This window comes from Sphaerodactylus townsendi, linkage group LG02, assembly GCF_021028975.2.
Source record: "Sphaerodactylus townsendi isolate TG3544 linkage group LG02, MPM_Stown_v2.3, whole genome shotgun sequence".
NCBI classification, from domain to species: Eukaryota; Metazoa; Chordata; class Lepidosauria; order Squamata; family Sphaerodactylidae; genus Sphaerodactylus; species Sphaerodactylus townsendi.
The window spans coordinates 122,620,056-122,648,054 of NC_059426.1; the positions used below are offsets into that span (position 1 = coordinate 122,620,056).

Here is a 27,999-nt window from a genome sequence, read left to right on the forward strand (position 1 = left end):
GGGGCAAGTCCCTCACCAAACACCAATAAGAAAACAAACAACACAAAAGCAAGATACAGTTACAACTTCTGAATGGGATTACAAAAATCCAGGCTGTCAAAGCGCCTTCCAGCAGAGAATCTCAAGCAATGGCCGGTTGCCTGAAGGGGAGAGCAGATAAAAGGTCCATTCAGAAAATCCAGGTTGAGACTCACTACCGCACTCCAGCTAACTCCTTTATCAGATTGGCTGTTTCCTTTAGTCATACACCTCGAGGCTCCCGCCTCACATAGTTGCAACAAAGCTGAGAAAAGTTCAAACTGTCCAATGGTAAGGTCCCTGCATGTCTTCCAACGGCTGCAGGGACCCTCTGGAGTGCCTAACAACAGATTTGATTTGCAAGTCCAAAGAAGGTCTTTGTCTTTGTTAAGGAGTCAGCTGGGTGTTGGTCTAAGCTGCATTCCAGAGCCAACTTTCTTGTCCCTTAATATCAGACTTTACAGGTTATTGCTTTTGCTATCAGACACAAATTTCAAAAATAACATTTCTAAGTTTAAACATTAGGGAAACCTTAAGGGATAAACACATATACCTATAGGCAAGACTTTCCTAAACCTAACAATAACAGAACCCTAAACTAACTGGAGAACCTAGTCAAACTAAAACCCTAAACAGTGGGCACATCATAAATTCAACTCTGAAGGGGCTTTTATTACACCCTAGAATGGCATAAACAAGAGGGAAACCATATATCATTGGCACAATTCATATGTTTGCAACCTTTACAAGTCTTATGAAGGCTTCTGAGACACACAAGTCTCTGCGTCCTAGCATGGAGTCAGTGTAATCAGGCAACCTGACTCAGGAAAATATTTTGTTTATTTTCCTGGCGGTAACACAATGGCACTTAGGGTAGTTGCAGAAGGATGGGGTTGCACAACCGAGGTTGCACTTGGCACAACAAGCTACCCAGGAGAACAAAGTCCACAGACCCTGTTCCTGCCAAAGCTTTATTTCAGAAACGACAGCTCCAGAGCCTGGTCCCAACGCAATGCCATGTTGTAAAGGATGGAGCATGGCAGAAATGGTGAAGAGTTTTGCCACTGCCTCCAGCTGCATGGGCTGGTGGCCACTGGTATGGTGTAGGCAACAGAACTGCATCTTCAGCTAGCCAAATGCTCGCTCAGTGACCATGCACGTTGTGCAGTGGGCCTAGTTCTGTCATTCAGCTCATCACAACTGTAGGAGTTTAGCAGGTATGAAAGGAATGGGTATCTATCAACACCTGTGGAGAGAAAGGCTGTCAGAGTATTTAACATGCTTTTTCTGGCTTTTCCTCCCTAGAGAATCTTGTGGACTTGATATGAATGTGGATTGGTGATTCATACTTGAACATATGGCATAGGGGCATGAGAGGCATCATAGCTCCATAGTAGATGTGGTTCACATTGTTAATCTAGTAAACTGTTACATTATTTAGTCTTTGTATGGCTAGCCCTTTTTTGTGCAAATTATTTGTTTGTTGAATCTGAGTTGCAGATTCCTTTGTATTTGCATACAATATGAATTCACTTGTCATTAACGGCCTGTAATGTAAGCAACCAGTGGTGGGATTCAAATAATTTAACAACCAGTTCTGGTGGTGGGATTCAAATAATTTATTTATTTATTATTGATTGATTGATTATATTTATATACTGCCCTCCCCTGGTATATAAACTAGTTGTTTACAAGCACCATTTTAACAACTAGTTCTGCCGAAGTGGTGCAAACCTGCTGAATCCCACCACTGTAAGCAACTCTTTTAATGCCCAGGAATGAATCAAGTCGGCAGTATAGCAAAGAGTTCCTCTGAATGTGTACGGAAACTATTTCATAAAACTGTTAGCTCACTCTCCTAGTCCACAATTCAGACTAGGAGGCTTTCTAAATATTGGGCATGAACCGAATAATGATCCTCGTTGAGGCCTCGCTTGCATTGCCCCTTTAAACGGCCCCACCAATGCCTGGATTACCCTTTTAAGAGCCAGTCTAGGCACACCCTGCGGGTTTTCTCGACCTCTTCGGCTCAGCTGTAGCTGCGGGTCCCAGAGCTCGTGGGACAGGGGTGAGGCAAGGCCGGGTGAATCTTGTTGATGTTGCAACCTGCTCCTTCTCAGGTCTTCACCTTGCGGAATTCTTTAGCGAAGTGCTTCGGGAAAAGGCTTGTTACACCCGAATCCCGGCGACTCCTTGGCGGATTTCCTGGTGAATTAGGAATTCACAACTTTGTTTTGGCCCCAGCATGAATCCTGCTCCTTTAAGAGTTTTACAACATTTTGGTGGAAATCAAGTGTGCATTTTGGGGGGACGTAATATTTTTTTGAAGTCAGATTTGAGTCCAGTAGTACGTCAGTGACCAGCAAGATTTCCAGGGCATGCTCTTCCCAGAGTCACATCTTCCTTTGTCAGATGGCTATTGGTCTAGGCGGGTATTAGATTAAAATCGAATTCTTCTGCTGCGGACCAACATGACTAGCCTCTTGAAACTTTCTCATTTAGAATTCCCTCATACTGTGAGGTTCTGAACTATAGTTTATTCTGAACGTTGGTTGCCTTTTATTGTGAAACTTTGTTTTAAAGTTAAAAGAAGTGCATGCTATTTGTGCATTCTGGTTTCCAGCATAGTGTTCTGGATTGCCTTTAAAACATGCCGTTGTTGTTGTTTGCGATACTATTGTTTGTTTAATACTTGTTCTGGCCCGTTCCAGCCTATTTTGGCTTTTACCCTGTCTCATCTTAGAGATTGTGGACTACAGATAAGGTACAGAACTGGTGAAACATTAACTTATATTGGGTTGCTAACCTTAAAATATTGCACGTTTTCAAAACTCTCAAATTCAGTGGGATGGAACAGTGGAGAAAAACAGAAGTGTGTCTTTGCTCCTAAATTCCACAGCAATATAAGTTATAATGAGTCTGATTTTTGACCCCATGGTTCCATGCAATTCCATAAAATAAGAATGGCTTCATGTCTCTTTTTAAAATGTTGAAGTCCCCAATTCCTTGCATCAAAGATACGTTTTTATGTATTTTGAGCTCTGGGAAGGCTGTCCAAAGACCTGTACGCCGTGTTTTTTCCATCAAAGATTTTGTCCTTTCTGTATGAATGGAATGGAACCTCATAGTGCCATCTTAAAAAGAGCTATACCCTTCTAAGGCCATTGACAAGGATGGATTTAGAAGGGTTAAACTGTTCAGGCCTGAACTGTGAGAGGCAGCTGCTTGATTTGTACTTTGATGTTTGACACAACACAGCCTAGGTTCCACTTCACCTTAGCGTTTCTAGTTTTTTCTATTTATCTACCTGTGTATTTCCAAGATCTAAAGGAAATCATCATGATTTTATCCAGAGAATAAAAGTATTCTATCCAAAATATCACCACTTCAGTATGGTGAGGGCAGGCAAAGGAAGGTCTAAAGGCCCATTACAAAAGATTACATTACAAAGAAGTAGAGTATTTTAAGAATTTTTGTTGTGGTTACTATTTCATACTTCAGAATAGTTATATCAATGCTATTAATATGGCTTAAACAGTCCCTCCCCTTAAGGAAAGGAATTTGTGACTTTGGCATGTGTATCTAGTGCCGAAAACTGTTGAATTGACTGACTGTACTCCCTCAGTGAGTCGGCTGGAACTGAAAAATGTGGATTTCTGCCTCTTCCCCTAAATGGCTATTTTGTTCAGTACTTTCCCGTAACACCCCATATTTCCCTGGAGTTGAAAGGGACCGAGTGAATTGCCTTGTTCACCTCTTACCCTTAAATTCACATGTATCTGTTTGAATGTGGTAACTAATCAGCCTCCCATGTTTAGTTCAACAAAATGTGAGCTTTGAAAAAAAACATATAAAGCATTACTGTGGATAATGCAGCCTTGATCTGGATAGCTCCAAGCTCGCCTGATCTTGTCAGATTTCAAAAGCTAATCAGGTTTGGCCTGGTAAGTATTTGGAAGGAACAGAGGCGTGGCTGGGCAGGAGTGCACCCGATGCGCACTCCATGTTTTCTGCCCCCATGGCCCCTCCCCCCTCGGCCTCCCACTTGCCTTTTCCAGTCAGCAGAAAACAGGCCAGGCTGGTGGGGGCGGGACCTGGCGAGGCAGGGCGGGGCGGGGGGGACGGGGGCGGGAAACAATTTTCGCACGCCCAGGTGCGTGCCTGGTGCAACATGCACCCTCCGCTCCCTTGTAGCTACGCCACTGGATGGGAGACCTCCAAGAAATACCAGGGTCCTCACAGGGAGGCAGACAATGGCTAACCACCTTCGAATGTCTCTTGCCTTGAAAGCCCTACAGGGTAACCATAAGTCAGTTTTTTGATGGTACAAAAACCCAAATGAATAATATAATGATTTGTTAATATTGTTCACAAAGTATCTTGGCATACTGTCATGACACTTTTTATAGCTACATAACCTGTTGTCTGTAGCTGAATGTTAGTAATTAAAACTCTAATGTACATAGTCTATGTGTTGCTAAGCTCAGCATATTTGAACAGTTTATTTCCTAGAACTTGTGTAAACTACAATTGGAAATGGCAGGCATTTGAATGTACTGGGTGGCATGTATGCAACATAGTTCCAGATTTAGCATCCTTTCTATAAAAATAGAATTTGCATAAGTCAAAGGTGAGTGCCTGTTCCTTGCATAACAGCATATTGCTTTCAAAGGTTACATGATTTAAATGGCTTGTGACACACTGTAGCCCAAAGCCAGTTCTCTGCTTATCTCTGCTTCTCTTGTTGATTAGCTATGTAGGGGTGTCAAACTCGTGGCCCTCCAGATGTTAATGAACTACAATTCCTATCAGTCCCTCTCAACATGAGCATTGGCTATACTGGCAAGGGCTGATGGGAATTGTAGTTCATGAATATCTGGAGGGCCACGAGTTGCATTGTAGATATTTGAAAGAATGTCTATGCTATGCAGCCTTATTCCTTTTTTTCTTTAAAATGTAGGATAATTGTATTAACAAATCATTATATTATTCATTTGGGTTTTTGTACCATCAAAAAATGTAGGCATACCTGTAGGATAATTTCCCATAACTGAAATAATATTTTTTGTTAACAGCAGCTCTGAGCAGAGTGCTACTTTTTAGCCGTTGGAATCCAGTACCGTTGGAAGGCATAGGCTGCAGAGGCGTCTCTAAACCAAGACCAGTCAAGTCTTGGACTCCTTCCCATTGTTAGAGCAGTTTTGAAGTATATGACAGAAAAGTGCTAATATTTATGCTAAAATTATTTTTAACATGATTTTTTGTTTGCATGGTTCATATTGACATATTTTAGCACTTTTAGCTATTTCCCACTTTCTTTTACATGGTGTGCTTTTCCAATCTGTTGCTCACCTTCTATGTTGCTAACTCACTTCCCATTGATATTAGAGGCAGAATGTTGCCCTGTACTCTCACAGTGCTTTGCTGGACAAAGAAGCTGCCTTATACTAAATGAGACCATTGGTACATCAAATTCAGTATAGACTACTTGGACTAACAGTGGCTCCCAAGTTCTCAAGCTTAGACCTTTTACATCACCTACAATCTGATCCTTACTGGATACATCAGGGACTGAACCTGGGACTTTTTGCATGCCAAGCAGATGCTCTGCCCATTGACCCACAATCCCTCTCCAATAGGTTGCAGATCTGCTTAAGATCACACTGCCAGTTAGGATCACACTGCGTTCTGATATGTCTGTTACCTATTATCTACAGCTGTGGAGTTAATATGCACTCCTGATATTATTTTTACATTATTCAGTTCTTATTCTCACAGATTCCTTAAAAATTAAGACTTGTAACTCCTTCTGTGCTGAATGTTGTCTGTCTTCTGTATTTTAGGGGAACTGACTTCTGTGCAACATCCCAGCTGGAGGGAAGATGATTATTCAGAGAGTGGTGTTGAATTCACGCCCTGGTATGTCTCTACTTGTTAGAGCACAGTAGTGAGTTTGGTGTGGTTTCATGAGCTGGCAAGCAGTCAGATTTCTGCAGAGAGCTTTTTACACTAATGTTAATAGGCTTGCAGTGAAACCTTTTCACTTCCGGCAAAGGTTTTCAGCAAGACATACACAGCAGGCATTCTTCTGTAAGGACTGTATTGGTGAAAATTAAATGTTGCTTGCTTGGGTAGCATAGAAGAGCTGAAGCAGGCAGTCACATTAATTAGTATAATCTGTGAAACAGAGTAAAGGAAGTTGTGTAAAGGATCAGTAATAAGCAACAATTGGGACTGGTGCAGAAACCAACAATATCTGTAAAGAAAAAAGCACCAAAAAGTTGTTCCTAGAATTACTTCTCGTATATACTGTTATCAGCATCCCAGAAGTTACAACAGTCTACCCAGGCATATAAGATTGGTACAGATTAAATTTAAGAGGGATGAACACATTATTATCAAATCATACAATAAAGGAGGCACCATAGTGATCTTCAGTAAGGAGGATTATGTAAAAGAAATACAGCAACAATTAGAAAATGGTTCTTTTTATGAACAATTGGATTTTAATCCCACACAGCATGTACAACACATTATTAAAATCACTGTACAGGATGCATTGTGGTTGGATCACATTAATTACGTTTATATAAATTTCTATATAATGACCAACCTAGGTTGCTCATTTTTAAAATGCTGCATAAAATCCATAAGGAGGGTTTCCCATTGCTGGGCAAACCCATAGTGTCAGGCCTGCAAATTTTGTTAGAACTGTTGGCTCAGTTTTTGGATTTTTATTTTCAGTCCTTTGTTAAAGTTTCTCTGAGCCTTGTTAGAAGACACAGTATTTAAGTGGGTAGCTTCAAGATTGCAAGCTAGCAGATATCGTGAGCTGGCAGCAGAGCAAAGATTAGCAGTGGCCCAAGGGTTGGTAAATATAAGTTTGTTTTTCTCCCTTTAATGATATTATATCTAGGTTTTGTGGTTGTATTTTGTTTATTTCACTGTTATTAATGCACAGTATAAGAAACAAGCCAGATGCCTATTTAACGTATTTTAGTGAGGTGAGATCACTAGAAAATATCTGGCTGTTTTAACTACTGACTAAAGCTTCAAGATTACCTCTGATGTTTTTCATAACAAAAGAGTGACTTATGGACTCATGGACTGTTCTGTTTGAAAGCGTACTGCCATATATACACTTGTGAATGGGTGTATATGACAGCATGGTTGCCAACTTTTTTTGTGAGCTGTGTCTCTGTTCAATTTGGAGAGTGTACTGCCATAGTCAACAGTGGTTTATGGACTGTTCTATATGAAAGCATGGTTGCCAACTTTTCTTTGTGAGTTGTATCATTGTGTTTAATTTGCCAATCTACATTTGTGAATGATTTCAGTTATTTATAAATAATACACCAATGCTGTTCATGTTTCATTCTGGATGGTTTATTTAGGGTAGTATAGAGGAGAAGTAATTCTAGGATAAACTTTTAAGGTGCTTTTCTCTTTGCAAGTATGTTGCTGATAAGTGGTGGTATAAATTGTACTTGCCTCAGTGATTCTTATCAGTTAATCTAGGTTCAGATTCTGTACAAGCAACTAATTCCACATTTTGAACTACAGAGTCTGAAATAATTACACATGTTCTTTGGGCCAGCTGTTAATCTCTCTTTCCTATCGGGTGTCTAAAACAGGTGGGCACCTTCACTTTACAGCTGATCCCAATGTTTTTCAGTTTTTACTCATATATTTTTGACATTATTGAAAAACAAGTATGGAAAATAATTCTCAAATCCCTGTTCTGAAACTAATTAGTTGCAGATGTCCAAAAGCTTTATTACAATTTTTTTATGCTGGAGCACAGTTAGATTATCCGCTCATTTGAATGCTTTTTGCACATTGCTCAATTGAAATCTCTGCTTAGTGTAGTATTTTCTGTACATATTCTTTTGAAATCAGTGTGAAATCTAATCTCCTTTAGAGTCAACCCCAAGCACTTTACTGAGAAGTACATAGCACTTAGTTCAGTGGCAAGGATATGTATCCTTTGTGGTTCAAGAAAACAGGTGAAGCATTAAAGGACACTGTTACTGCAAAGCCAAGTGGTATTGTTTTGGTAGTGGATCCCGAATAGAGTCTGGACTTAACTGGGGTGTGGGCCTGGGTCAAGGCAAGAAGATGGCAGATGGCCTGTGTTGAGGTATGCACTTCAGTAGCAAAGGCAAAGCCCTCCTCACCCCCACCCCCACCCCCACCCCCACCCCTGGCAGTGATTCCTATCTAGATAAGGGATGCAAAGTAGAAATAGTGGCAAGAGAAGCAGCAAGATGTTTTTCAATTTTTACCCATATGAACTGGCCCGTGCACTGAGGTCAAGTGGGGAGGCCCTCCTGGTGATCCCTTCTGCTGCCGAGGTGCAGTGGAAGGGGGCTCATGGGAGGACTTTTTTTGTGGTAGGTCCCAAGCTGTGGAATAGCCTCCTGCATAAATTTGCCAGGCACCAATACTTTATGGATTTCAGTGCCTGGTTAAAACCTTCCTCCTTACCCAGGCCTTCAATGTGTGACCCCCATGGTTGCCCACATTGATGCCAGCTGGAGGGGGTTTGAGATTTTTAATGATGTTTTTATAGACTGTTTTTAAAGGATGTTTTTATGGTGGTTTTAATGTTTATGTTTTTAGGATTGTATGTTTTAATGGGGCTTTTAATCCCACTATGTAAGCTTCCCTGGAACTTTGGTGTAGGGTATAAATGGAATAAATTAATAAATAAGATGTACAAACATTCAGCATGGATGAAAGGAAAGTCATAGAACTGAAAGTTACAGAGACAGGAAAAAGTATTGTTGGGAATGTGACAAGGCAGGCCCTATGTCATTTATGCAGAGGAGATAGCGATTTGTAGCAGTTTGGTCTTTTGTGAGCTATGTGACACACCTCTCCAGCAAAGTAGCTAGTTTGAAAGGTGTTATAGATATTGCAGTCTTTGATTTATGATAAATCATGATAATTAAACCTGAATTCTGGTTGCTTCTAGGCATCTGTGGCGTGCCAGTCGCAAAAAACTTCCACATGGAGGAAGCCACCCTACCAGATAAAATGTCAGATGGTCAAGTAAAAGTTCGTACACTTTATCTATCTGTGGATCCCTACATGGTAGGTATTAAATTTGTTTAATTACATCAAGTACATTCTGCCTCATAACTATAAGATTATTTTGGAATGTACTTTGTGACCTAGAGGAACGTCAAGGGAAATGTACCAGAAGAGCAGTGTATTACACAGCAGTTCTATGCAGTTATTCCTGTCTGAGCTCACTAACATCAGTAAACTTAGGCTAGAGTAATTGTTCATATGACTGCACTGTTCGTTAGTACAAAGCAAACAAAGTCTAGTGACATCATGAAAATGTATTCATTTATAGTCGCATAAATTTTGAAGACTAGAGCCACATCATTAGATGTGTGCAGCGTCCTTTCCCTAGAGATACATACCTAGATACAGAGAAGCTACTATAAATATTGGACCATAGCCATAAAATGCAAGAAGTAATCTCTATGACATTGCTATGCAAAGCTCGAATGTGTGCAAGATAAGTGAAATGACCAGTCACAACCATTTGATTTATTAATTATTTAATTTGTGTCTACCCCACCTTTCTCCCAAAGCAGCTTACATCAATCTCCTCTCCTCCATTTTATTCTCCCAGCAACCCTGTGAGGTAGGTTAGGCTGCTGGTTCTCTTAGTAGTTTGAGAAAACAAGTCTTAGAAATGTTATTTTAGCACTTTGACTTCAAAAAATCTTCTCTTTACGCTTACTTTTTAAACAGAAAAAGTGAAGCTTTTTATAAAGCATATAAGAAACTCAAAATAATGCCAAAAGCAGGGCTTGAAAGCTACACAGAATTTGCAGGTTATTCCAGTAGCCTAGAAGAGATTTGTAACTCAGGTGTCTTTAGTCTCTTAATTATTTCATAGAATTTCTGCACCCCCTTGAGTTGTTTGTAAATCTCAAGAGTGTGTTTTTCTAGGTTTTGATCATACTCCCTTAGTTGCAATTAACTGATTTATAATATTCAATTTTAACCAGATTTCTACTTAGTCCAAAGGAGTATTTATTTAAGCATACCAAATAAGCTGTTGATGCTTTCCTTCGTTCCTCTTATTGCCCTTTTCCCTGCCCTCTTCCTCCATCTTCAGGAACATGTATTCATGTTACTACAGAGAAAGGGTGGGGTTAATTTCCATGTCACTCACCTTCAGTCAACATTTATGATGCACTCAAGATGACAAGGAAATAGAGGCAATTACTCTTGTAGGTTTTATACCTCTGATGATGGAAGCTTAAGAACATTTGAGTGTGCTAACAAATAGTCTATAAAATAAACAGGTTATATAATAATAATTGAATCTGAATCCTTTACACAGCTGTAAGTGAGAGTCTCAGTACAAATTTGGTAAAAAAATATTTATTTTGTAAAGTGGACAGAGCAGCCCTGGTTCACATCAATGCTCTGAGTCTAGCAGGGGTATGTTTTGATTGTGCGTGTTAATGCAGACAAATGAATATCCCTGTAGTGCAGACCAAAAGGAAAGATGGGGCGTGGGGATGTTACTGACTGTTCATGTATTTGGAATAATTCACTATTGTTTTGTTTTTAATCTTTCAGCGTTGTCGTATGAATGAGGACTGTGGATCTTCTGATTACATTCAACCATGGAAGTTGTCTGAAGTTGCCAGTGGTGGAGGAATTGGTGTTGTGGAAGAAAGCAAAGATGCCTGCTTTTCCTTTGGAGATTTTGTAACTTCCTTTAACTGGCCCTGGCAGACTAAGGCCATTTTAGATGGAAAGCAGCTTGAAAAGGTGTGTCTAGGAAGGATTCTTAAAATTATTCAAGATAGCGATTTCTTGTGAAAACAAAATGGAAAAATTAAGTAAGCCCACTTGATTACCCTTGAAAGGGCTTATCATTTTATCACTTAGTTATTAGGTGAAATAAAATATCATTTGCTCGCCCAGGGTATGGTGACAAGCCATGGGAACTCACTCCTTCCCTGCAGGCGACTGCATCATTGTACTGAGGCAGGCTCTTTTATACCTTTCTTGCAGTGACCTACGTGCTCGTTCTTCTGGATTCCATTGGACATAGTTCTGTTGCATGTCGTCCAAGTAGCCTGTGCACTTGGGATATGAAGGACCACCAGCACAATTGCAGGGGATCTGCAGAATTATCTGTTATCTCTACAGAGTGTTTTATGTATGGGAGTATTAAAGGAATGCACTCTAAATTGAGGGGGGGGGGTTAGATATCATTCAATTAAAAAACACTGGTGAATGCTGTGTGGTTGTCGTAGAATATATCTGGTTGCAGCAGGAGAGCTGAATGGCAGTCAGGAATGGAAGCGAGTGAAACATCTTGTCCCATCTGCAGGGCCATAAGTCTCCATGAAAGTTGGTTGAATGAATCCTGACTTGGTTGGCTGGGGTTGCTAAAAGCATACTGGGAGAATGTTCAGCACTTTGTCTCTGTTCAGATTAATCCGCAGCTCGTGGATGGGCATCTTTCCTACTTTCTGGGTGCTGCTGGCTTGACCGGGCTGACTGCTTTGATAGGAATAAGAGAGAAAGGACATGTGACTCGGGGTGCTAACCAAACCATGGTTGTCAGTGGAGCTGCTGGTGCCTGTGGCTCATTGGCTGGGCAGGTGAGCATGCTATACCATTTGATGTGGGCCATATTAGCTGGGGATGTATTTCATGTTGCACTAGGGTGCTGGTTGGAGCAATGCTTCTACAGCTGCGTTATCTCTAGAATAGTGCAAGAATTCTGCTTAGAAATATGAGGATACATACTATTATTTCCATCTTGCAGGTGCAAAGCTGAGGTTGACTGATCTAGTTATAATGATGCCATCTTCCAGGTGGGGCCTGGAGTCTTGAAATTACAACTGATTTCCAGACTACAGATAACAGTTCCTGTGGATGAAATAGCAGCTTTAAAGTGTAGACTCTATTGAGTCATGCACCTTCTGAGCTCTTTCCCTTTTCCAATTTATGCTCTTCCCGTTCCAAATCGCAAATCTCCAGGAATTTCTGAAACTGAAGTTGGCAGCGGGGGGATTTATGTAAAGTGTATGGGCACAGCTGGGATTGCACAGAAATTCTGATAATAGTAATATAAATACATGTGAAACATTTTTAACACTGAGAGCACTTTGCAAATGCTAAGTACTATTGTTGTTACCATAGTGATCCTTATAGGGTTATCCATACATTGCAGGGGTAGGAGGGTGGTTTTGGGGACTGAGATCTGCTTGAGGTAGTCTGAGTTGCGTGAACAGGTTCTTGCATGTAGAGCGTGGGCAGGCAGCTACTGTAATCTATAATCACTTTTCCAAGCAAATCACAGTACCATGTCTGTCTGAATATGGAGGCACCAGATAGTCCAACCTGTGTCTCCATGTGATCTCAGCATGATCCTGCATGTTCCTGTGGGTTATTGCATGGGGCCAAGAAGCAATTGGCAGTCACTGGCCTGATCCCTGTGTCTTTGCCTCAGCTGAAGTGAAGAGTTTTCTGTAAGATCAGTGCAGAGTGCAAGACTTTCTCTTTGAATGAAGGTCAATTAGATTATTTTTTTCTAATAACCTGTAGGACAAGGGTTTGTATAACAGTTGACAGCCTGTGATTGTTTTTATGGGACTTCCACAGATAGGTTTTCTGGAGGGCTGTTCCAGAGTGATTGGAATTTGTGGAACCAATGAAAAATGCTTGACTTTGGTCTCGGAAATGGGTTTTGATGCTGCTATCAACTATAAGGAAGAGAACGTATTACAACGGCTGCGTGTGCTGTGCCCAGATGGAGTGGATGTGTACTTTGATAATGTTGGTGGAGACATCAGTGATGCAGTGATAGCTCACGTGAGTCTGCTGTTATTTCTGCCTCCTCCCTGCTGTTACTTCAGATTCGTAGACACTGGTGAGATTTTACTGTAAATCTGGCTGACAGTATGCTGGACTGGTTGGACCACTGGTGTGATTCTGCAGGGCTGTTCTTATGTATTTATCTTATCATGATATTTCTTCTGCATAACCCTGCTCAAGTAATATGCTTTTTTATGGCCCTTGTGTAATCTCTTGAAGTGTTAAACAAACATGATTTTTCTGAAATGCTGGAGTAAACTGAAAATTATAGGAACAAATAGGAAAGTAGAAAAATATTCAGTATCCAACTTTCTACTGATGAACTGTCTGCCAAATCTCTCTGTCATTTTGTAAGTCTTTAAGTTCTTGATTTGGCTCATATTTTGTTCTTGATAGTGCGTGCTTTACTCCACTGTACTACTACTGTGCACTTAACACTGCAACCATGCACTAAAAATTCCAAAAAGCAGATAGGTATCTCTGCAATGACATCCTTTGTATTAATTTTTTTTTCCTTTTGAGGGTGTGCACTGCCCTCCTGTGTACATCTGGATGTTCAAAAGGCAGCAATCAGGTAGTTCATATCATCTCTGGCTACAGAGAGCACATAATATCTCTTCTTAGTGATTAGTTTTAGGATTTGGTTCAGAGTGCTGGCATTGACCCTTACAGCCCTACATGATTTGAATTCATGTAACTTGAAGGAATGCCTCTCTGTTTTATTATTATTTATGAAATTTATGCTTTGCTTCTCTGCCCTTATTAGGGCCACTAAGATGGTTAACAGATTAAAACTATGCAGAATAAAAACACATCTTAAAAAACCATTAAAACTAAGCAAAAATACATCATTCAAACAATTAAAGCCAAATTTAAATAACAATAAAATTTGTGTGTATAAAAACAACAAACAAAACAGGGCAGGAAGGGAGGATCACTGAGGGAATGCCAGGTGAAACAAAACAAGTCTTCATCCACTGGTAGAAGACAAGAACCTACTGCGACAGGCATGTCTATTTATTTTATTTATTTATTTTTGAGTTTTTTATACCGCCCTACCCCCAAAGGGCTCTGGGCGGTGAACAACATAATGATACAACATAATGATACAATGATACAGCATACAATTAAAACCCATTTAAAATAAACAATAGCGATCAGCTATGCAGAGGAAGTTCCGGAATTTTGCTGTCACCCCTGAGAAGGCTCTGTTCCCATTTGCTACTCACCTAATCTCAGAAAGTGGGGGCATCTTAAGCAGGGCCTGAGAAGATGTCCGTAGCAGTTGAGTAGGTTCATAAGGAAGTAGGTGGTCCTTTAGGTATGTTGGTATCAAACAACCTAGAGCTTTAAAGGTTAACACCAGCTCTTGAATTGCACTGGGAAATAAATTGGGAGCCAGTGTAGATGTGTCAAAACTGAAGGAATATGGCCCCTGACGCACTCCAGTCAACATCCTGGATGCAGCATTCTGCACCAGTGGAAGTTTTTGGACCTTTTTCATGGGCAGCCTCACTGAGAGCACACTGCAGTAATCTAACCTAGATGTAACCATGTGGCTTACAACACAGTGGCCAGCTCTTTTCTGCCAGGGAAAGGCTTCAGCTGGCTAACCAGTCAGGGCTAGTAGAAAGCATTCATGGCCACAGCTGCCATCTGCTTATCCAGTAGTTGCCTGGAGTCCTGAAAGTTTGAAACTATGGCCTTTTTTCTTCAAGTGGGGTGCAACTCTATCCAGGCTGGGGTTCACCTTAATTTGCACTTGTGAGGATTAAGGTTCAGTTTATTATCCCACACCCCAGTGGCGTTCCTGCCTAGGGACAGGGGGTACCCTATGTCCCCGGGCGCCCCCATTTGGTCATGTGGGGGGCGCCAACATTTCAGGGTAGTTTGTGTGTTTTAAAATTTTAAGTGTTTTTTCACGTTCCAGCCTGCACATTTTTGAAGATAGAGGCACCAGACTTTCAGGGTGGCTCCAGAAGGGCCTCCTGGAAATAGCATCCAGGTTTGGAGACCTTTGCTTCTGGGGGTTCAATTTTATGGGCCCCCAAAAGGCTTATTTTGTTTCCCCGCTCCTGCACATGAAAGCCTGTGGGCTGAGTTCTCTCAGAACTCTCTCAACTCCCCCCCCCCTCCAGAAGCAAAGCTCACCAAGTTTGGATGCTATTACTCAAGGCCTCTTGGAGCCACCTTGAAAGTCTGGTGCCTCTATCTTCAAAAATGTGCAGCCTGCCTCAGAAATTCCTCATTAGCTACAATGGAGCAAAGTCACTGCAAAACAAAGAATCTTGGGCAAATTTCTTGGGGTGCCTGGAAAGGATGTATTTTTAAAGCTATTGACACCAAAATTTCACGGTGTCAATATCATCTGTTAACTATTCTTATGATGCCACCCAAGTTTGGTGAAGTTATGTTAAGGGGGACCAAAGTTATGGTCCCTCAAATGGGTAGCCCCGATCTCAGGTTAGCTCCCATTGAAAACAATGGGGATGGGGGCATTCCATTTGGGCGTCCATAACTTTGCTGCCCCTGAACCAAACATCACCAAATTTGGGTGGTATCATCAGGGCAGTCTCTGTATGATGCCCTGAAATCATGGTAGCGCTAGCTTTAAAAATGCGCTCCCTGCAGGCCAAAAAAAACACCAAAAACCCAAATACCTTGCATTTGCATTTGTTCCATATTTGGGCAGGTGTGGACATAATTGGACAATTTTTTTGTCCCAGATGTGCCCAAATTCTGCTCCAGATTTCAGCCCGAATATGATATTTGTTTCATCTTGGAATCTCCAACCCCTCAAAAAAGTGATGCTGTTTCAGGGTGGGAGAATCCACCCTCAAACAGCATCACTTTCAATTTTATTTTAACCAGGGACCCCAGATTCTCCCTTTAAAAGCTGTAAGATTTTAAAAGAAGAATCTGAGCTCCCTAGTTTAAACACCATTGAAAGTGATGCTGTTTGGGGGTGGATTCCACTGGAGGTGTTTTGTGAAAGATGATGCTGACATTTGTTTGGTAAATGTTTTGCTGGGGGTGATTTGTGAGAGATTTACATGCTTAATACCCACTTGCACTGGCTTGGAGTTGTTTCTCAGGCTAACAACCTACCTCCTAGGATTGTTGTGATTAGGAAATTAGGAAAATACGTTTTGCTGGGAGTGGGAGGTGTTTTGTGAGCTGGTACAAAAAATCATTGTTTGGTCATGGTGGGGGAGGGTGGCCGCCCATACGCTGGGGGGGCGGGGGGGGGGGCACCAAACTCAGGTTTTGTCCCCGGGCGCCAGTTTGCCTAGGTACGCCCCTGCCACACCCACTCCAACACTGCCTCCAAGCTCCAGTTCAGGGTTCCTGTTGCCTCCCTGGGATTGGATGGAAACATGAGGTAGAGCTGAGTTTCATCAGCATATTGGGGACAACCCTGCCTAAATCTCCAGATGATTTCACTCAGCCATTTCATATAGATATTGAAAAATATTGGGCATGAGATGGAGTCTTATGGAACTCCAAAGACCAAGGGTCTGAGAAGCAACCCCTCTGGACCCACTTTTGAAACCCACCCTCCAAGTTGAGTCAAAGCCATTGCAAAACAATGCATCCCAGTCAATAAGGGAGGTCCAGAAGGATTTTATGGTAGATAATATTGAAAGTCATTAAGCTCTAGGACAGGGGTAGGGAACCTGCGGCTCTCCAGATGTTCAGGAACTACAATTCCCATCAGCCTCTGTCAGCATGGCTAATTGGCCATGCTGGTAGGGGCTGATGGGAATTGTAGTTCCTGAACATCTGGAGAGCCGCAGGTTCCCTACCCCTGCTCTAGGAGAATCAGCAGTCTTACTCCCTCTATCTCCTGGTGCAGGTTATCCACAAGGGTAATCCATAGAATAATAGAGTTGGAAGAGACCACAAAGGCCATCAAGTCCAGCACCCTGTCATGTAGAAATACAGAATCAAAGCACTCCTGACAGATGGCCATCCAGTCTCTGTTTAAAAACCTCCAAACAAGGAGATTCCACCTCCCTCCAAGGCAGCATATTCCATGTTCAAACAGCTTTTCAGGAAGTTCTTCCTAATGGGATCTCTTTTCCAAGCTGTTCCAATCCCAAAACCATGCTGAAGCCAATCTGGAAAGGATTCAAGCAACCTACTTTGTCTAGGAAGGTTTGAAGTTCTCCAGCCATCACCAGTTTGATCACCTTTCTCAGGAATAGGCCTCAAATCTCCAAAGCCCTGTCCACATCCACAGACTGAATTAACTGAAAAGCATCCCAAACGACTGGACTATTTGACACCTTAGCCGTATCTGACCCTGTCACTGTTAATGTAGAGTCCAAGTCAGCATGGATGTGAAAGTTTTTATCAGAAGAATATTGAGCAATATAGTAATTACTTATTTGTTTAGATGTTAACACCTTCAGAGCACTGCAAGTTTTACTTTCATCCAAAAAATCTGTTACGGCTTTTGCTCATGGAAATCTGTTATGGCTTTTGCTCATGGAAAAAATCTGTTACAGCTTTTGCTCATTTTCCCTGTGAAGCCAATCCAGCCACTGTACACTTTTTAAGGTCAGCTTTTAAAAAACTTCCAGGAATTTGAAGAGTTCCTTATAGTTGCTAAAATGATGGTCTGGTTTGAAGATTTTAGTGCTTGAACAAACTTTACTATGCATTGTTAAGAATCATTTTGAGGGAGCAAATACAATTAGAATTTTTTGACATAATGTCAAGAAACCAAATATGGCAAGAAAAACAAAAAGATATGAAGTGGATCTGGATGGAATTCAAAGACTGGTTAAACGAAATTGGAATTACAGAAGAAAAATGGACAGGAAGATTGAAAAGAATGGACCTGCTGCTGCACATCTAAAGAAGAAAAGAAGAGGGGGAGGGAGAAAAAAAGGGGGAAAGGATATGGAGGATGAAATATAAGATGTACAATATAAATCTGTAATAATTCCAAAATATCAATAAAAATATTTTTTTTAAAAGAATCACTTTGAGAACAGGGAAGGTGGTATACATGTGTTTCAAGTAAATACATTTTTGTCTGTATCGTAATCCACCATGTGATTGTACACCTAGACTCGCTGTTAGGATACACATTTTAACATATACAGGTAAATCATACTAGATTTTTAAAAGGTGACAAATGGTATACCGTGGCCACAGGACTTAACAATATTTCTGAAAAGGCACTTGGAAGGGTATGCTGCAAGAATTTAAAGTATGTTTGGTGTGACCTATGTTCCATGCTTGGGAAGAACCCGTATTCTGCATTTTCCGCTTGGGCTAAAGTGGCTAGCATCAAGTTTCCTTATTTTATTGTGCTTTGATTGAGATTTAGGAGATGTTCAGTTTTTTAACGGCTGTGGGTTTTTTCTCATATAAGAATATGCTTTAAAGGAAACATTTCTGGTGGTTGTAACAGAATGTAGACCAGATGAACTGAATGTTCTTTAGCTCTGTTTCATAACTGATAATAAACATACACTGTTCCTTAGACTGTTCTCTTCATTGGCATATTTAGCCATTCCCTGCCTAACAATCTACTGTAAGAGTTTTCAGACTTTGTTCCAGGAAGTCCCAGGGCCCCTTGTAAGCCTATCAGGGTTTCCTCTATGTGTAGATTAGTAGCAGTAGTAGTATACATGTTTTCATGCTGGACAGTTTGTTTACCAATCTCAAGCTGCCCTTCAAGTATGCAGTTGCAAGGATATTCTGGGTGCATTCTAAAATGCATGTTCATGATGGGCCTTGTTGAAGCCTAGTTAGCCTGGCAGCGCCCCATGTGAACTGAACTGTAATTTCAATCGGAAGGAGCACCATGAACAATTCATTAAGAAAGAAGGTTGCAGGTTTTGTGTAGGGGGCTCACCAAAGTTTTCATTGCAGGTTGATCTTCTTCTCCCTTTCTCACAGGGATTTGGGCCACATTGTGCATTACCTTCCAATATAGGGTAGAGGCTGTTGTCAGACATATCCAGGATATGATCCAACCCAGAGGAGCACCCAAGTATCTGGTGCTCCAGCCTGTCTACTTCATCATTCTTCACTTTCCTCCTCTTCCTCACTCTGCTGTCATCTCTCTGGGCCAGTCAGTCTCTTACCTGCATGGGCCCTGGGTGGACTTGGGCATTCTGCCACCACGTACCTCTTCTGCTGGGTACTGTCATCCTGGAAGTTTTGTGTTGTGGCCTCTTCGCAGCTTCCCTGTGTAGTTTTGGCCAACTGTTTATTACCCAAGAAGCAACCTTCTACTCTCCCACTATCTGTCTTCTCTGTTGCTGATAACTATAGCAGGTAGGCCTGTTACTGATGTTAATGTACATTTATTGAGAAAGGACTCATTTTTGTCCAGTGTAGGTTATAGGCTTTATTTCCTTATTAAGAGAGATCAAACATGCAGACACAGAGAAGATATCTATATTAGATATTGCTAAGTGTGGTCAGCAGTAGCCAGAGGACTTCATTTAGACGGCAGAAAAGAAGCCAAGACCAGCCATTGTTTTTACAAACCTGTAACTAAGTGCGGTAATTATCATGGTGTATTGGTTGTGGTGGGTTTTCCGGGCTGTGTGGCCATGGTCTGGTTGATCTTGTAGGTAAGAAACAAGATCTATCACACCACAGCCACATAGCCCGGAAAACCCACCACAGCAAGTTGAATTCGGCCGTGAAAGCCTTCAACAGTCATGGTGTTTGTTTGTGTACACAAACGTTAATACACCATGATAATTACTCCACTTAGTTTTTCAAACACCATATGGGTTTGTTCCTTGGGCCATAGAATGAGTAGCAAGTATCTTGTGATCCACAAGTTGAAATTATCACCTAGGGCAGATCTGATTACTCCAACTTTTAAATTCCTCATCTTAGGGTTCCTATAAGTAACTGGCCTCCACTGACCTGCTGTCAACTAGTGGTTATGTCAAATTAAGAGATTATGTGGGCACCAGGACAACTATATTACAGTAATATGACTTACCTTAGAGGCAGAGCCATTTAAGTTGGAGGATGTAGGATCCACTTCATTAAAAACAGATGCATGCAAGACACATTCTAAAATGCCTCTGCTGCACACAAAGGTTCCTCAGCAGAAATGCCAATACAGAAAGGATTTCTTAAAAGGTAAAATATGGAAAACTATTATTCTGTGTATTTTCTTCTATTAGACTGTGTATTTTCTTCCAAGAATGCATTGCTTGATGTGCAACCAACCATCTCCCTCTCAAATGTCTACACACATAATGACCAATTCTATCTCTCTGCACCAATTTTTTCTAAGATAATATATTTTGATTGGTATCTTTGTTATGATTACATATTTAATCTCGTAGCAAGACAGAAGCGTAGCATTTCTTCTTGTTGTTTTTTCTAACAGATGAATCCAAATAGCCACATCATTTTATGTGGGCAGATCTCCCAGTACAACAAAGATGTGCCTTATCCTCCTCCACTCCCTCCTGCAACAGAGGAAATAAGGAAAGCACGGAACATCACTAGGTATTTCTCCTTTACCAGCCCTTGTCACCATCTGGACCAAATATAGGCCCAAAACCTGTCTGAAGGTTGTATTAGGGAGATGAAATGATGGTCTTCCTCAGAGCTCCACTCATAGTAGAAGCAGAATGGAGTGACTTTTCCCTGCCCATTGCAGCCCCCCAACCGGTCTTGTAGCTGTTCCTAAAACGATAGTCAGAAATGGCTGCTGGGATGATGTGTGCAGCAGATGGGAAAGCTGAAAAGATTAGAAACCGTCAGATTCTTCTGTTGATGGATAGGGGGGACCAGCCCATTCTTGCATGGTGTAGTGGTTAAGAGCAGTGGACTCTAATCTGCTGAACCAGGTTTGTTTCCCCACTCCTCCACATGAAGCCTGCTGGGTGACCTTGGGATAGTCAGAACTCTCAGTTTGTAAGACTCCTTACTGTTGAGAAAAGCAGAGCATAACTCTAAACTCCTCCTTCTATTTCAGCCTCCTGCTCAGTCCCAACCCAGAGTTAACAGGAGGCTGAAATAGGAAGCCAGGATGTGAGGAAGACGAAATCAGAAACCAGACCAAGAAAAGGAGTTGGGATTCTTGCAACAGTAAGACAGGGGTATCCTGTCTGCTCAATTGTGCTCACAAGGAAACAGGACAGGAGCCACATGTCACAGTAGAAGTTAAGATGAGCATTGGCACTTGTTTAATAGAATTATCCAGGTTGATGGCCACTTTGTATCCACAGGCATATTTATGTGTGTATTGGCTACTGTACAACTTCTGGGGTACTTTTGGAATACTTTCATCCATCTGGATGATCAGCAATGCTTGATCTACTAAATTAAAATGTTAGCCTGTTCATCCATGCAATTAGTTTCATTTACAGATAGTAAGACAGTACTGTTTGTTTGAATCCATAGCAAAGTTTGTGCTCAGCATCCTTTCAGGATATTGTAATTTTATTATTTTGTTTTCGAACAACATACTACACAGAGACAAATGGTAAAAGATTTTCACACAAATACTATTTGGCTATCTCTGCTTGTAAGGATTTAGGCTGAATATAACCAGTACTTCTGTTCAAATCTTTCATAGGGAAAGATTTCTAGTTCTGAACTACATGGACAAATGTCCAGCTTGTACTGCCCAGCTTTGCCAGTGGATCAAAGAGGGAAAACTGAAGGTAGGTCACAAATCTCAGGGTAACTGTTAGTAAACTGCAAGTGAGACTCCCTTCTATGAAATATTTTTCTAATTTATTCTGTAGACTCTTGAGTAATTATGAATATTCAACTCTAACCCTCTTGACAATAAATGTAGATACTTTCTATAAACCACCTTATTGTTTAATACAGCTATTTTATCTAGAGAATTAGTTGAGATTAAGATAACATCTTTTGGTTATCTACTTAAGTTTATCCTTGTTCTCTGATAAATTAAGAATTTTGTAGTTCTTTTTAGAAGATGAAATGGAAACCAGTCTCTCTCTCTCTCTCTCTCTCTCTCTTTCTTTTTTTTACAGGTTAGAGAGACTGTTGTGAATGGCTTAGAAAACACTGGAGGTAAGACATTGTTGGTTCACCTGTACTCTGCTATACCAAAGTTATGAAATGTTCACTTTACATGGAAACAGGTTAAATGAGGTGAAGTGATAGCCTGATCTAAAACATGTTCACACGAATCTATGAGACTGAAAATTATTTCAATTCAAATGCTGGGTTGGATCCAGGCCAAACTGATAATTTCACCGATTTACGTCCAGATTGAATTACTGTAATTCACTCCATGCAGGGCTGCCCTTGGTCCTGATCCAGAAACTCCAACTTTTCAAAACTGCGGCTGCACAGGTCATTACAGGGACATTGTGGAGAGACCAAGTTTGTCTAGTACTGTATGAGCTGCACTGGCTCTAGTGGAGACCAGATCTGTTTCAGGTTTTTAGTTCTAACATTTAACACCCTTAACTGGCACCAACATATCTGCAGGACTACCTTTCCCAATATGTCCCCTGAAGAGCATTATGTTCTGCTAACAACTTACTGTTGGTCCCTAGCCCAAAAGGCATTTGGCTGTCATCAACTAGGTCCAGGGCCTTTTCAGGGCCCTGGGGCCAGTCCTGGGGCCCTGGGGCCAGTCTGGTGGAATGCTCTGTCAAATGAGACCGGGGCCCTGTGGGATTTATTTCAATTCCACAATGCCAGCAAGACGCAGCTTTTCCACCAGGCCTACAGTTGAGAATAGCAATGGGAGTGAGGTATCCATCTTGCTGGCCTTCCTTCTCTCTTTCCCTCACCTTTTCTTATAAATCAGGGCGGGGGGTGTCCCACCCTTGGCCATGTTTTAGCACTGTAGGTTTATAGACTACTGTATTTTGATAATTTATATTTAATTATTTTAAACTATATTTTTACGCAAATTATATTTATATATGGACCTGCTTTCGGGGGGAGAGCGGAGTATAAAATCAATCAATCAGTTCCTCCTGCTGCAGATCCTCCTTATGTAATTCATTTATTTTACCTTCCCCCCCCCCCTTCACTGAGCGGTATTTTGTGAAAATCATTGGGTTGCAGGAAGATCCATTCTGTCATTGGAAAATATAATCTGGATCCAATCCATTATTTCTTACTTGTTTTTGAGTATATAGATGAAGGAGGGTGGGATCTCTTAGTTCAGTGGTTCTCAATCTGTGGGTCGCAACCCCTTTGGGGGTCGAACGACTGTTTCACAGGGGTCACTTAAGACTCTCTGCATCAGTGTTCTCCATCTGTAAAATGGATAAATGTTAGGGTTGGGGGTCACCACAACATGAGGAACTGTATTAAAGGGTCGCCGCATTAGGAAGGTTGAGAACCACTGTCTTAGTTGTTCCCAAGTATGTGTGCAGGGCTAGTGCTTAGGAAATTAAATAGATTATGTAAATCTTCATACATTGCAAACCTACTGATCTGAGATCTAGTGGGGTGTAGTTATTAGACTAGGCCTAGTGAGGTCTGTGCTCAAATCCCTTCTTAGCCATGAAACTTGCTGGATGTCCTTGGATCACCCACTCTCTTTTGGACCTATCCTACATGACAGTGTTGCTGAGAAGATAAAATGAAGGAAGGGAAAACCATTATGCTGCTCTGAGCTCTTTGGAGTAAGGATGGAATAAGATATAGTAGATAAGACTTGAACTACCATTCATAAACCTTAGGTCCTTTGATTTTTGCAGATATAATTGAAGAAGTAGGTAATCATGGATGGGGTGGTAGAAGCAAAGGATGCACAAAAATAGACAAGGATGAGCAGAGGTGTGCTGAAAAAAAGGATGTGGGCTTTGGCCAAGTAAGGAAGATCTGCAGATGGAAATTGTTGCTTAAGGAGAACACACAATAGAAGCAGCAGATTATTAGACCATCCTGGAGAATGGGTGATTCACATCTTCTCCTTCAATGGGACTTCAATCATTCAGAATGGTTAGATTACATCCCCAATTGCTCCAGGCAGGGCTACTCAAATTTTTTCAGAGGCTTTCCTGGATGGCAGGGGGCTGTCCTTTCTAGTCTGGATAGCCCTGCTGTTTCAGACAGGAGCTAGTTTGGCTATTTCCAATATTGTCAAAGGAAGAAGATCCAAAGGCAACCTTTTCATTTCAGTGATATAATGGAAGATGAAAAAGTCACCAGAAAGGTTATGGACCATCAAGGAGCCAGATGGCTCAGGCAGAGCATTCTGGGGCTCTTGACCTGGCCCTTGACCCACCAGTTATATCCCAGGGACTGCTGGGAGCATCCCACTACCATGCTGGGTCTGGGGAAGAAGGCCGCCAGGGAAGAGGAGAAGCAGTGCCGAGACCACAGTATCAGTGGAGCAAACAAGGCCCAGGTGTCTGTGGTCAGCCTTCCCGAATCCAGGAAACATCTTTCCCTCAGTTTCTGGGGCCATGGGGACAGTTTGCCAACAAATTTGACTATACCATCTTCTCTCAACTGTTGGGGGATGGGGAGGTTAGATCGCAGGAATCTCTACTCTCATCCACACTTCTATTTTCCACCTTTTTTTGCTGCACCTTTTTTGACTGGACTCTGGTGTTTTCCCTGGGCCTCTCTGGCTTCCTCCAACATAACATCGGAACAGCAGCCTGCTTTGCAGGGGTATTGGTGGCTGCGGATGGTTTCCTTACACAGGGAATTGCTAATTCTCCTGAACTGAGCAGAGAGTCATCTCAAGAGTTTATGGGCGCAACATGTGCTGGGGAGAGATAATATCCAAGCAGATATTGGTGAAGTTGCATGGACCAAGGGGAATGGTCTTTAAATGGATCAGTATTTCAAGAGCTCATGCAGAGATTCAGGACTCCAGTAATGGATCTTTTTCCTTGGGGAGAAATTGACAGCTACCGAGATTTTACGAAGAGCAGGCAGAAGGACAAGTTGCCATTGGTTCTCAGAGCTGGTGAGTCTGCCCCAGACCACTCCTTGGAGATTGCCGGAGATGCAAGACCTTCTACTTCAAGGCCCCATCACACTTCTGAAGATGGCCTGGCTGCAATGACTAGAAAACTCAGGGTTTCTGAAGGACTTGATAGATGATGGTACAAACACACAGTCCTACCACCAGGAAGATATATAGACACACCTGGTTGGCTTTTAAGAAGGGCCAAAAAGAATGCTGTCCATCTTATAAGGACATAGTCCTTTTTGTGAAAAGATTCAGTCTAAGGGAACTTCTCAACCAGCTTCCCCAGTTCAGCATTGTTTCCCCTCATAGAGCTTGGGAAAGGTGCTCCAAGGGCTAACAAAGTCATCTTTTGAGCCCCTTTCTTCTATAAACTTGAAGTATTTATAATTGAAGGTAGATTTTTTGGCAGCCATAATATCAGCTAGAAGAGTCTTGGAGTTGGGAGCTCATTGGTTCAGAAGGAATTGTGTATCTTTCAGAAGCATTCAGTGATATTGAGGACTGACTGATCATTTATGCCAAAGGTACAGTAGGCTTTTCAGTTAAACCATCCTCTGATATTGCCTTTGTTTTCCTCAAGGCCAGTACATCAAAAAAAGAAGGAATGGCATGTTGGATGTACACAGGGTTTTAAAGGTTTACATTTACAGAAGCAAGGACTTGTGCCTCACAGATGTCCTTTTTGTCCTTTATGGTCCTAATAATATTGGGAAGCAAGTCTCAAAGGCATGGAGGAGGTTGTGCATACAGGAGGCTTATGAAAGACAAGCTCTCATTGTGGCACCCTTTACCACATCTGCAGCCATGTCAGCTGCCTTCTCTATACGAGTACATCATATTGGTGGGCAACATGTACACATTTAGTAATATGAAAAAACAAAATTGTGTTGAGAGTAGCAAATCAAAGGAGGGATACAATGTATTGTCAAAGGCTTTCACAGCCGGATTCAACTGGTTGTTGTGGGTTTTCTAGGCTGTGTGGTCGTAGTCTGGTAGATCTTGTTCCTAATGTTTTGCCTGCCTCTGTAGCTGGCATCTTCAGAGGTGTATCATGGAGGGAAGTCTATGTGATACACTTCTGAAGATGCCAGCCACAGATGCAGGCGAAACGTTAGGAACAAGATCTACCAGACCACGGCCACACAGCCCGGAAAACCCACAACAACCAATCGGAAAACAGTTCCTCATAAAGAATATGCATTTTTATTATACCATATACTGATAAAAATCTTATTGTTCGTTAACAATGTATAATATCTTGAGATTATAATACAGAATCTTTATCTTGGTTAACAATATGTGATATACATAAAAGAGAGTTTTTCTGTTCCTAGTAGTTGGAGGCAAGCATTGCTTAAAAGGCCATTGTAGTACAAATTGCTCAGGCATGATGATCATAGACAGACAGAATCCCAGTTATCTTTTCTGTTTTAATTAATCTTCTTCAGTCCCTTAATCTACAAGAATTTTTCACAAATCCATAATAAACAATTCACAACAGTTTATACTAAATCCCTTTTAAAAAAGCTTACCCCAAGAGCTGCCATCCAGGAGAGCCTCCTCAAAATTTGCATAGCTCTGCCTGGAACAATTGGCGGTTGATCTAACTATTCTGGATGACCTCGTCTCAATAAAGAGAAGACACCTTCATGGTAAAATGGTGTCAATCCACTTGTCAAAGTTGCACAGAGGTTGCGTGCACTAGGTCAAATGGTAATGTGGACATTGCCTGATCATAGATCTCCAAAAGGGCCCCCCCAAAGTTGTCCACCTGAGGCAAATCTCAGGTCCAGTTGGCAGAATGGAATAAATAACACAGTCATATAATGGCAGCTGGGTCAACGGAACTGACATGGTTTCATCAATAAGATTTTATCCACATCAAAAGCTGTTATACTGAAGAAATAGTAGCATAAGGATAGCTTGATTTCTTATCTTTGTTCTCTTGTAGACGCTTTCGTGTCCATGATGAGTGGAGGCAACATCGGAAAACAGATTGTACATGTTTCTGACTAAGTTGAATATCTTTACTGTTACATAGAAAAAGCAACTACTTGCAGAAGTCAGGTATTGTCTTGTTTTGCTAAAGATACTATTTGCAATAACAAGATCGGATAGAAATCATTTTTAAAAAATAAATTCAAAAATAAAAATTTTAAAATTTAAATCCATTTTTTAAATTTATACCAGATTTTTAAAATTTTAATTTTTAAATAAAATGCTTTTTTGAGGAAATAATTTCCTAAAGATAGTTTTCTACTAAGATAATTATAGTCCAAAGATTATTCATTATGAAATAAGGATTAGCTTTAAATTATGTATCATATTCATGGAATGTTTAAATTTTTTTGTAAATGAATTCCATTAGTCCATTAACATCATCATGCTCTTCCAGAGGTTTCTTTAAGATTATTTTGGGCAGTTTTTCTGTCTAGAAGGTATTAACACAGATGCTTGGTTTTGCACTTCTCAAAACTATGAATTTGTATCTCTTCTGCCTAGCAAAAGGGTTATAAAATAAACATACACCATTGAGAAAAAGACTTTAATCTCTTTTTTTTTTGCAAAACTATGTACACAAAAACTTGTGCTAAGTTTCAAGAAGTTCAACAAATAGAAGATTGTTTGGAGTGGAATAAATCTGCACAAGGAGTTAAGTGTGAGGAGAGAGGGGCAAGAAATAAAAATGAAACTTTTGGAGCAGAGTACTCCGCAAGTCTTGGGATCTTTGTGTGGAGAAAATCTGAAATGGCAGCGGTTTAGGAATATTTTAATGATATTCCTCTACTTATGGGTATAGCATGTATGCATGCAAAATGCAAATACTACAACAAAGAAACACAAGGCCTGGTAGCCCAAATGAAACTGATGGTAGGTCACCTCACAATAGTTTCACAATTATCTATGTGTCCATGGGGTATAACAAAGCACAGCAGAGCCAGCAGGGCAGTATGTGTGCCTGCACAGAAGACCGCTCTATGAACAGCAGTTATAGGTGAGTACAACATGGCCTTCTGTGCAGACTTGCATGGGAGAGTAGTAAGCTAAACCAACAGGAGGTGGAGTGCGAATGTTACTCAAGAGAGAAAACCACATCACCCAGAAGTGGACAGGCAAGCAATAAACAAGGAACTATCTTGCCTAAATTGTCTTGTATGTTTTGTATAAAACAGGAGTGTCTTCTGGAGGTC

At 41.1% G+C, this 27,999-nt stretch overlaps 1 protein-coding gene across 4 annotated transcripts; it reads left to right on the plus strand.

Annotated features, from left to right (window-relative positions):
- The first annotated feature begins 2,017 nt into the window (after window positions 1–2,017).
- On the plus strand, window positions 2,018–27,349 carry LOC125427155 (prostaglandin reductase 2-like). Of its 4 annotated transcripts, none has more exons than XM_048486251.1 (10): window positions 2,018–2,101; window positions 5,862–5,937; window positions 8,996–9,114; window positions 10,630–10,824; window positions 11,496–11,666; window positions 12,673–12,882; window positions 20,264–20,385; window positions 21,461–21,548; window positions 21,888–21,927; window positions 26,760–27,349. In XM_048486251.1, the coding sequence occupies exons 2-10, from the start codon at window positions 5,901–5,903 to the stop codon at window positions 26,822–26,824; spliced, it is 1,047 nt and encodes a 348-aa protein (XP_048342208.1). In that variant the 5' UTR covers window positions 2,018–2,101; window positions 5,862–5,900; the 3' UTR covers window positions 26,825–27,349. The 4 variants fall into 4 exon arrangements, with proteins under 4 accessions (XP_048342208.1, XP_048342209.1, XP_048342207.1 ...); XM_048486252.1 differs by having other exon boundaries at window positions 2,018–2,086; XM_048486250.1 differs by having other exon boundaries at window positions 2,032–2,226.
- The last annotated feature ends 650 nt before the right edge of the window (window positions 27,350–27,999 follow it).

Bases quoted from the DNA above. Each gene is read 5' to 3' on its own strand.
- LOC125427155 (XM_048486251.1), top strand. From the start codon at position 5,901: ATGATTATTCAGAGAGTGGTGTTGAATTCACGCCCTG. The intron at 5,938-8,995 runs GTATGTCTCTAC...GGTTGCTTCTAG, and splicing joins GGTGTTGAATTCACGCCCTG to GCATCTGTGGCGTGCCAGTC. The intron at 9,115-10,629 runs GTAGGTATTAAA...TTAATCTTTCAG, and splicing joins TATCTGTGGATCCCTACATG to CGTTGTCGTATGAATGAGGA.